The 10968-nt window shown below is 37.6% G+C and overlaps 1 protein-coding gene across 1 annotated transcript; it reads right to left on the bottom strand.

Moving 5' to 3' along the window:
• Positions 1-2072: 2072 nt before the first annotated feature.
• Positions 2073-9731, bottom strand: OR4K13 (olfactory receptor family 4 subfamily K member 13). Its single transcript, XM_036082553.1, has 2 exons — positions 8812-9731; positions 2073-2118 (listed from the first exon to the last, which is right to left on the bottom strand). Exons 1-2 carry the CDS (start codon positions 9726-9728, stop codon positions 2073-2075), a joined length of 963 nt encoding a protein of 320 aa, XP_035938446.1. The 5' UTR covers positions 9729-9731.
• Positions 9732-10968: the final 1237 nt, after the last annotated feature.

The raw sequence follows: 10968 nt of genomic DNA, 5'->3' as shown, positions 1-10968 counted from the left end.
TTCGACCTCAGCCGCAGCAACTTCTTCCTAGAAACATCGCCAAAGGCAAGGGAAGCAAGGGCAAAAATGAACTATTGGGACTTCATCAAGATAAAAAGCTTTTGCACAGCAAAAGAAACCGTCAACAAAACCAAAAGACAACCGATAGAATGGGAGAAGATATTTGCAAATGACATATCAGATAAAGGGCTAGTATCCAAAATCTATAAAGAACTGATCAAACTCAACACCCAAAGAACAAAGAATCCAATCAAGAAATGGGCAGAAGACATGAACAGACATTTTTCCAAAGAAGACATCCAAATGGCCAACAGACACATGAAAAAGTGCTCAACATCACTCGGCATCAGGCAAATCCAAATCAAAACCTCAGTGAGATACCACCTCACACCAGTCAGAATGGCTAAAATTAACAAGTCAGGAAATGACAGATGTTGGCAGGGATGCGGAGAAAGGTGAACCCTCCTACACTGTTGGTGGGAATGCAAGCTGGTGCAGCCACTCTGGAAAACAGTATGGAGGTTCCTCAAAAAGTTGAAAATAGAGCTACCATACGATCCAGCAATTGCACTACTGGGTATTTACCCCAAAGATACAAATGTAGGGATCTGAAGGGGTATGTGCACCCCGAAGTTATAGCAGCAATGTCCACAATAGCCAAACTGTGGAAAGAGCCAAGATGTCCATCGACAGATGAATGGCTAAAGAAGAAGTGGTATATATATACAGTGGAATATTATGCAGCTGTCAAAAGGAATGAGATCTTGCCATTTGCAACGACGTGGACGGAACCAGAGGGTGTTATGCTGAGCGAAATAAGTCAATCAGATAAAGACATGTATCATATGACCTCACTGATATGAGGAATTCTTAATCTCAGGAAATAAACTGAGGGTTGCTGGAGTGGGGGGTGGGGTGGGAGGGATGGGATGACTGGGTGATAGACACTGGGGAGGGTATGTGCTCTGGTAAGCGCTGTGAATTGTGCAAGACTGTTGAATCTCAGATCTGTACCTCTGAAACAAATAATGCAATATATGTTAAAAAAAAAAAAAAAGGAAGAAGAAGAAGATAGCAGGAGGGGAAGAATGAAGGGGGGGAAATCGGAGGGGGAGACGAACCATGAGAGACGATGGACTCTGAAAAACAAACTGAGGGTTCTAGAGGGGAGGGGGGTGGGAGGATGGGTTAGCCTGGTGATGGGTATTAAAGAGGGCACGTTCTGCATGGAGCACTGGGTGTTACGCACAAACAATGAATCATGGAACACTACATCTAAAACTAATGATGTAATGTATGGAGATTAACATAACAATAAAAAAATTTTAAAAAAACATTTGGTACATGTCTACCATGTATCTGAGTTTTAAAGAAATTGTATCTGGCTCTTGCCCTTCTAGAGATGTAAGATAAACAAATAAAAATGCATAAACAGTAAAAAAAAAAAAAAAAAAGAGCCCTATTTAGTTGAAGACAAGCACTTACTAGAATGGAGCATCCTAACACTCAGAAAATAATTCAAATGCTTCTCTGGTTCATATAATCTGGGATAATCTCTGTTAAATTAAAGCTTGAGTTTGTTGGTTTAATGAAAATGGACATGTCTTTTGGAGTTACGGTTTTTATGAGTCTTGTTTGAAACATTGCTCTTTCTCTACTATTTGCTCTTCCAGATTTAAGAAAACTTGTTCTCCTAAGAGATCTATGACTTACAGAGATTTGATAAAATACACCTTTGTGAACAAATTGATTTTTTCTCCCTACCTGAACATTCCAGAAATCAGAAACTCACAGTCAGTATTCTTTCTTTTATGACAATTATACTTATTTCCATAAATTCAATAAGATCTGTTCTCCTTGTAACAAAACATTATTGGAAACATTGGTTATTTTATGAAGGCTTTGACTGGAATGCCATATTTGAGAGAGACATGCATAACCTCCAGATAGGACCAGACAGCTTTAAGGAACTAAGGTTGACTTTATAGTGCCAATGAAGCCCTTGGAAATGTAAGCCTGGTGGTGTCTTCCTTATGGAGTTCCAAGGAGCCTTACCAGGAGAGTACAGAATGTTATTTGCTAGTAGGTGCAGGAAGCTCAGCATATTTGGGGGACCTCGAGAAGAGAGGAAATAACCCAAGTCTACAGGTATTGCAGACAAATCTAATGGCAAGTATTTGACTTGGTTTCTGGCCTCAAAAGACTATTAGAAGTTCAATCTGATATTCCTTATGAATAGATCTAGCAAAGCAGATTTAAAAGAACCTACGTGGCTGATCACTATTCTTGTTGTGCTTATGTAAGTAATTAGGCCAAGTTTGTTAAAACTGGATTTATTTTTTGTTTCAGAGGTACAGGTCTGTGATTCAACAGTCTTACACAATTCACAGTGCTCACCATAGCCCCCCCCAAAAAACCTGGATTTATTTTGCAAACAAATTGGTCTTAATCTAGTACCTTCAATAAAAATGAGGGTAAATTTAGAGAGAAAAAATTATATTCCAATAACACAACTTTATGCATGTTAAATTCTAATTCTGATTGTCTTTGCATGTTTGTTGTTTGCCTATACAACTGACTAGATCCTAAATTCTCCTGGTTTCTTCAAATATCTGTCTATGACTCTCCCAACTAAGGTTTCCCATTTTTTCCCATTCTTTTAACTTGAACAAACCTGGGTTTCATCTCCTCGCTCCAAACAATCCCTCCAGAGCAGAGGCTTTAGGGCCACCAGAGAAGGTGCTATCCTGTGACCCCAATCAAGATATAAATGCAGGAGGACTCCCCAGACTTCAAAAGTACTGAGAATTTATCCCAGTAGGAATAAAAACAGGAGTACCAGACAAAAGAATCTAAATAAGGTTCAACAAGTTAATCAGATGTGTCAAGAAGACCCCTCATCTTTTCTTGAATGATTCCAACAAGCATATCACCAATATGCTGATATTGATCCTGAAGCACCTGAAAACTTAAAAGTGATAAATAGGACTCTTATTAGCAAAGTGCCCCAGATATTCAAAGGAAATTACAAAAAGTAGAGGTAGCTTTAGAGATGGTTACCCGGGCATTGGTAGGGAATGCTTTTAAGTTTTCTACTAAATGGGATCGAGTCCAGAAAACAGAGAAACAAACAAAGAAGTAAAAATAAGACAGCATGCTACTCTGCTAGCTGCTGCCACCTCGGGAAAGTCTCCCAGATAAACAGTAACATTCAAAAGCAAGGTCCAAGCCCCATGCCCAGACACTCCAGAATATTTCTGAGGGCAGGTTTTCCACTTCCACTCCCCTGGCTATCGCTCTTTGCCCCTTGTTAGCAGGAAGCAGCTAGAGCAGTCATTATCCCTATTCCCCACGATTGAGGAATTATTAAATAAGAATGGCGAGTTGAGGCAGGTGCTTGGTTCCTGGACCTGTTTTGAAAGCATAAGCAGACTACAGTTGTATTAGTTGCATTATTAACTTGGCTCTACGTTCTGTTTTGTTCCCTACTTAATTGTGGTTTATGCGCCTCTTAACATCATGCATGATCAATCATTAGCTTTGCCTTTTTTACCACTACTCCCCATTTACCCACTGATTGTAGAAACTTATGGGGGCTGGACAGTAACATTAGTCTTGACATATCTAATCATACCAGGTCCCAGTAATGCCACATTGTCCAGAAGAATGCTTACCTCCAGAGAGTTTCAAGGACATCCCACCAAGTTTTCAAGAAACCCATTACCTTCCTCTCATGTCTATAAGCTGTGCCTAGGCCCAACAGGGCAAGGCAGCTTTGAGAATGATTCCCTGTCTTCTCCTTGGGCTGCCTTCTCATAATAAAGCTTTCTTTGCTTCAAAACCAGTGTCTCAGAATTCGGCTTACAGCACATTGGGAGCAGGACAAGTTTGAGTTTGGTAAAGACTATACCTCTATTTAGACTTTCTGTGGGCAGAAATATAAACCATTTACTATTTTGTGTTTACCTTTTTTCAATCAACACTATTTATAAATTTCATCCTCTTTATTATATGCAGTCATTTTTAAAACCCAATTCCTTTGAGTGACTCTTAGATTTGAAAGTTTCTACATCACTTTTCTTTGACTCAAGTATATGAGAGCAATAAATAAGCCTTTGCATTATTTGTCCATGGAGTCAGCTTCCCAGCCCTCTGTTATATTTTAAACAACTTCTGGATTTGGAAAGGAGGTAATTTACAAATGTGTTTCCAGAATTTGGTTAATACTGTTAGAGGTAGCATAGAATTATAAAGACGTGCACAGCTTCTAAAAACAGACAAGTTGGAATCTGGTCCTTTCCCTTCTAGCTGTGGAAAGTTAGGTACGTTATGAAAGCCTTCTGCCTCCGTTTCCTCATACAGAAAATGGGGATGAAAAGAGCACCTCACTTATAAGACTGAGAAACTCAAAGACTTCCCTAGACAGTCTAATTATTTACTTAATTAATTTTTCAAATACTGTCTTTTAGATACAGACAGAAGAACTGCTTTTGGCCACTCTCTCTTTAGTAGCCTCAAACAAGCCCTACTTTCCTTTATACACACCAACTATCTGACCGATTATGCTCAAAGTAAAATCATCTGGCAGAACAATTCTGAGCAAAGGGTTCAGCCTTGCAAATTCAAATGATGAGAAGTATATATATTTTTAGTTCCTTTTGAAATTTGGAAGGATCATCCATACTTTTAGGGAAGTTAAAGACAACTAAGTCTTGTAAATTTATGGCAGGCAATAGATTTAAAAATCATGAACCATGATTTTGACGTACAGATAATTTCTAGGTATTAGTCTGCCTTGCCTTTTTCAGAATACTCTAACTCCTAATGGTGACTTAACGAGTTGTGATGTCCCCTGGAATTCTAGACTTAGCTGAATTCTAAGCCCTTAGTGGGTGGGAAGCCCTTAAAATAACATTAAAATTTGTCTGTGAAAATAGCTATTTTGGGTAATGCTGAGATGGTAATCAGCTTGACTGCCTCTTTGGAAGGTATAGGCTTCATTTCGATTGCCTATTGGGGGACTGCAAAGACTCCAGACCATTCTTATAAATCCTCCTTCCTAATTCTTGGTTTTTGTTAAAACATGAAAGAGAAACACAGGAGATTGCAGCCACTAGGTGGCAAGCAAGCTGCTTGTAAACTTCTTCCAGTTTTTGCTTAGTTTTAACACCCAACTTTAGATTTCATTTTCTTAGATTTCTTCTACAGTTATAAAAGATTTACTTCAACCCATTGGAAATGTTCATAATCGCGCCAATGAAATTAGCAAATTTTTCCATGTCAAATAAGCCAAGTGTGATTGGTAGTTGTTAACCTCCCAAATATGTGTCATTTTTATAAAAATGTGTAAAATACTCACCATATTGTAGAAACATGTTAAAATCAGTAATTCTCCTTATTAGTGTACAGATGTGTCAGACCTTTTATGACATGTATCTATTTTATTCTTTAGCATTCAGGAAAAATTTCAAAACTGTATTAAGTCCTAGACATGTCATGAGCTAACATATGAAATAAGATGTTGAAAAATAATAGGAGAACATAAGATTATCATAGTTGAAATATTATATTCTAAGCCTGAAAAATTGACTAAAAATTTCAATGAATTAGAGTGTTCAGATCAGTGACTAATTTCAAGTAAATATATATATAAATATATCTCTTTCCTTCATTACAGAAATATCAAAATGTTATGAGTAAAAATGACCTCATAAAAATTAAAATAAAATTAATTCATAAGTTTAATAGTTTCAGTATTTAATGAAGAAAGCTATAAAACATCACTGGGGGATACAAAAGAAGGCCTGAATAAGTGCAGAATTCTAGGTTCTAGGATTAAAAAGACCAATATTGTCAATATCACATTTCTCCCATATCAATGTATAAAATTAATGCATATATAATTACTTAGTATTCATGTTATTTGATAAAAACATTCTAGTTAATATCAATGAATAACTGAACTGGTTTCAAGACAATTTGAGGAAGAATAGCAATGAGGATACTTAATAAATATTAAAATGTAACATAGATTTATAATGATAAACACAACTTGCTATTGAATGAATCTCAAAGGCATTATGTTGAGTGAAAGAAGCCATGCTCAACTTACTCTACACAGCAAAGAAAACAATAAACAAGCTAAAGGGCAACTTGTGGAATGGGAGAGGATATTTGCAAATGACATAACTGTTAAAGAGTTAGTATCCAAAATATATAAAGAACTTATACAATTCAGCAACAAAAATCCCCAAATAATCCAATTACAAAAAGGGCAGAATAGGGGCGCCTGGGTGGCTCAGTCGTTAAGCGTCTGCCTTCAGCTCAGGTCACGATCCCAGGGTCCTGGGATCGAGCCCCCGAGTCGGGCTTCCTGCTCTGTGGGAAGCCTGCTTCTCCCTCTCCCTCTCCCACTCCCCCTGCTTGTGTTCCCTCTCTCGCTGTGTCTCTCTCTGTCAAATAAAGAAAAATACAATCTTCAAAAAAAAAAAGGCAGAATAGACATTTTTCCAAAGAAGACATCCAGGTGGCAACAGACACATGAAAAGATGCTCAATATCACTCACCATCAGGGGAATGCAAATCAAAACTACATGGATACCACCTCACACCTGTCGGAATGGCTAAAATTAACAACAAAAGAAATACTAGGTGCAGGTGAGGATGTAGAGAAAGGGGAATCCTCTTGCACTGTTGGTGGGAATGCAAACCGGTGCAGCTACTCTGGAAAACAGTATGGAGGTTCCTCAAATAATCAAAAATAGAACTACCCTATGATCCAGCAATTACACTACTAGGTATTTACCCAAAGAATACAAAATTACTTAATACACTATTTATACCACCATTATCTACAATAGCCAAATTACGTAAACAGTCCAAACGTTCATTGACTGATGAATGGATAGGACGAAGGAGATATATTATATCTCTCTCTCTATATATATAATGGAATATTATTCAGCCATAAAAAAGAATCAAATGTCACCATTGGCAATGACATGGATGGAGATAGAGAGTATTAATGCCAAGCAAAATAAGTCAGTCAGAGAAAGACAAATACCATGATTTCACTCATATGTGGAATTTAAGAAGCAATGAGCAAAGGGGAAAAAAAAGAGAAAGAGAAGCAAACCAAGAAACAGATTCTTATCTATAGAGAACAAATTGATGGTTACCAGGGGGTAGGTGAGGGGGTGGGTTAAATAGTGATAGGGTTTATGGAGGGCACTTGTTGTGGTGAGTACTGGGTGTTATATGGAAGTGCTGAATCACTGTTTTACACCTGAAACTAATATTACACTGTATGTTAACTAACTGGAATTTAAAGAAAAACTTTTTAAAAAGGTTACTTACTATATGATTCTACTTATGTGACAGTCTAGGAAAGGCAAACTAGGTATAAATAACAGATCGCTTTTTTCAGGGCCAGAAGACAGGAGCGAGAGAGGTGGACCACAAAGGAGCACAGGGGAATTTGAGGGTCGATGAAATTCTCCTGTATTCTCATTGTGATAGTTACATGACTCTGCATTTTTCAATACTCACAGAATTCTACACTAAAGAGTGATTCTTGGGGCACCAGTGTGGCTCAGTCAGCTAAATGTCTGACTCTTGATTTCAGCTCAGGTCATGATCTCAGGGTCGTGAGATAGAGCCTGCGTCAGGCTTGCACAGGACGTGGAGCCTGTTAAAGTTTCTCTCTCTCTGCCCCTCCCCATTCACACCTGCACACACTCTCTCTCCCTCAAAAAAGTAAAATAATAAAGAGAGTGATTATTTTCTATTTGTAAACTATATTTTGAAAATGAAAATAAAAGCTTGATACTGCTACTAAGAATTGATTGTAGACTTTTCAGGAGTATTGATCACCTCTTACCCCCCTGTGGGCTCTGAATCAATTTACCCATGGATTCAGAAAAAAAGGAAGAGACAAATATTAGTGTTATTACTGATAAAGTTGTGTTGGACTTTCAACCATGTACTATAATACTGTCCATGCCACAACATGTTTACAAATTTAGTTCACTCTTTTCATCCAAGGACTGTAAGCTTCCTGAAACCCTGGATATACCTCCTGGCACATTGTGGGCTCACAAAATATGTGAAGCATGGTTGGAGGTACTGTATCTGGGGCAAAAGAGTAACTAAAAGTTAATACACGTTAACTAGGGATCATCTACAAAATGTGTTTTTCTAGCACCAAATAGTCAGGCACTCAGCTACGTGGCTATGTGAGGCATCATCTGTGTGCATTTTCTACATAGAGATTCCCAATATTAACTACAACTATAATAGCAGCAGTAATAACTACAAGCATAATAGAAGTAGTAATAATAATTGTGAAGATTAAAAACATGTCAAAATAATAAAAGAAACATATAAAGAAGTTTTGTAGATAAACTAAGTAGATAAAGAGAATTTATTCATTTTTTCAAATTTGCATGAGGAGAAGTAGTGAAGAGAGGATTTAAATGCACGTCTTCCAGACTGTACATGTCATGTGTTTAACCACTGACAGTGACAAGAAAAGGGGTTGGCTCTTTTTTATTATTATTATTATGTTATGTTACTCACCATACATTACATCATTAGTTTTTCATGTAGAGTTCCATGATTCATTGTTTGAGTATAACACCCAGTGCTCCAAGCAGAATGTGCCCTCTTTAATACAAGGGGTTTGCTCTTTAAAAGTTGTACCTACTGGTTCCTTTTACAGAACTTGAAATAGCTTAAAAGTTCATTCCTTAAAATGTCCACACAAGAGATTATTTCTTCAGAAGCATCATCTACAAAGTATGTTTTGAAGTTATATGTCGAGTCCTTATCTTCTTCATGGCTGCTTTTACTTCTTGATTCCTTAATGTATAAATAATAGGATTTAAGAGAGGAGTGAAAATTGTGTAAAACACAGAGAGAATTTTATCGACAGAATATCTGCTGAAGGGCCATACATAGATAAAGACACATGGGGCAAAGAAGAGAGTCACAACTGTGATGTGTGCTGACAGAGTGGAGAAGGCCTTGGCCAAACCACTGGCAGCACGGTGCCTGACTGAGTATATGATGACCGTGTAGGAGACAAGCAAGAGGAGGAAGCAGACCAGGGACAGGAGGCCACTGTCAGCAACGACCAGCAGTTGTAGCAGGTAGGTGTCCTTGCAGGCAAGTTTGATCACAAGGGGAAGGTCACAGAAAAAGCTGTCCACCACATTGGGACCACAGAAGGGCAAATTCAACATGAAAGCCATCTGACTAGATGAGTGCACAAATCCAACTGTATAGGAGGATAACAGCAGCCAAATGAGCACTCGTGGACTCATGATGGTCATGTAATGGAGGGGTTTGCATATGGCAACATACCTGTCTATTGCCATGGCTACAAGCAACATCATCTCACTCCCACCTAGGAGGTGCATGAAGAACATCTGAGAATAACATCCCCACCAAGAGATGGTCTTCTGTTTTCGGAGGAAATCCACAATCATCTTAGGGGTAGCAAAAGAAGCTAGGATCATATCAATACAGGAGAGATTGATAAGCAGAAAATACATTGGTGTGTGAAGGCGTGAGTCAAAGATCACGGTGACCAAGATGAGGAGGTTTCCTAACACAATCCCAGCATAGACCACAGAGAATCCTAGGAAGAATAGAATCTGAAGAGTCTGAGATTTGGAAAGTCCCAGCAAAATGAACTCAGACACCACCGAATGGTTTGCCCTTTCCATGTTGTCAACTTTATCCCATCATAATCAAATTGAGTGAGAATCCTGGGCAGAAAAGTTGTGGTTACAGAAAGGATGGTTCATGTTGGTGTCTAATTTTGATACTTAGACTGGGTACCTGAACTTAAAGCACCTCTTACTTTTGGGGGGTGACTTTGTTAGTCATTGATTTCTGAAATGTCCCAGAGAAGTGTACCAAATAGCAAGGAGAATTCAGAATATACATTTCTGAAAGACAAAAATAAAAACAGCACATGAAATCACCATTGTATTGTGAACTTGGAATCCAAAGACCTCAATACAACACCTAGCTGAGCTACTCATTGCGGGCAACATAGGACAAGTATCTCCTTACCAGGGTTAAGTTTCCTCCTCAGTAAAATAAAATGAAAACAATCAGACTACATGATACTGAATGCCTCTTTGTGCTATAAAGATGTTCATAAATATGATAATGATGGTGGTGGGTTCTACATTCACAGAATAATATTGTTTCTTAACCTGGAAATGATAAATGTAGAAAATACAGCAAGGATTCTAAAGACCCATATTTTGAAAGAGATTCTGGTAAAGAACTATTAATTAAACCTTAAATTAAGTCTTACTTGTAAGTTTTTGGGTCCTGAGAAATGTATTGCCTCTTCCCTGCTCCATTCTTACATGAAACCCTCAGAGCTCATGCTAGTATCAGTGATGGTCATTGCACACTTGTAAGAGTGAAACCATATAATTATATATATGACATATATTATTATATATATTAACCATGTAAAAATTATTCACTCAACATTTAACATCATTCACATCAAACGTCTCTTCTAGGATTTTAAGCAGAAAGTACCAAGGATGCACAGGTCCACAGAGAAATGGAACTGAATTTATTTCATTTTTAGTTGGTATTCATTCATTTACTTGTTGATGGCTATAAAAAGGATTGTTGTTTGGACTGTGCATTTTTATTTATCACAAGCTTCAAAATGACAAAATGAGGTGGCTTGAGGTAACTGATTTATATGGATAATAGAAATACAGTTCTTTCAGTACAGTCATCTAAATTTATGGTATAACTTTCCCATCAGCCCATGCTTATAACAGCACTGATTTTACTGGTTTTGCTCTAAAAAATTATTTTCATCATTAATGGTTTCTCAATTATCTAGAGTCTTATAAAGCTCCTTCAGTAAATAAAGTATAGCCTTCCTTTTGTGTCATTATTTCTTACCAGAATGGAGAAAATACTTTC

Source organism: Halichoerus grypus, chromosome 8, assembly GCF_964656455.1.
Source record: "Halichoerus grypus chromosome 8, mHalGry1.hap1.1, whole genome shotgun sequence".
NCBI lineage: Eukaryota > Metazoa > Chordata > Mammalia > Carnivora > Phocidae > Halichoerus > Halichoerus grypus.
The sequence above is the reverse complement of the archived record's forward strand: the minus strand, read 5'-3'. Positions and strand labels throughout refer to the sequence as shown.

Coding starts and splice junctions, on each gene's coding strand:
- OR4K13 (XM_036082553.1), bottom strand. CDS start 9,728: ATGGAAAGGGCAAACCATTCGGTGGTGTCTGAGTTCATTTTGCTGGGA. Junction 2,119..8,811: donor AAGATAAGGACTCGACATAT/AACTTCAAAACA, acceptor TCCTCTCTTCTC/GAGGTCCCCCAAATATGCTG.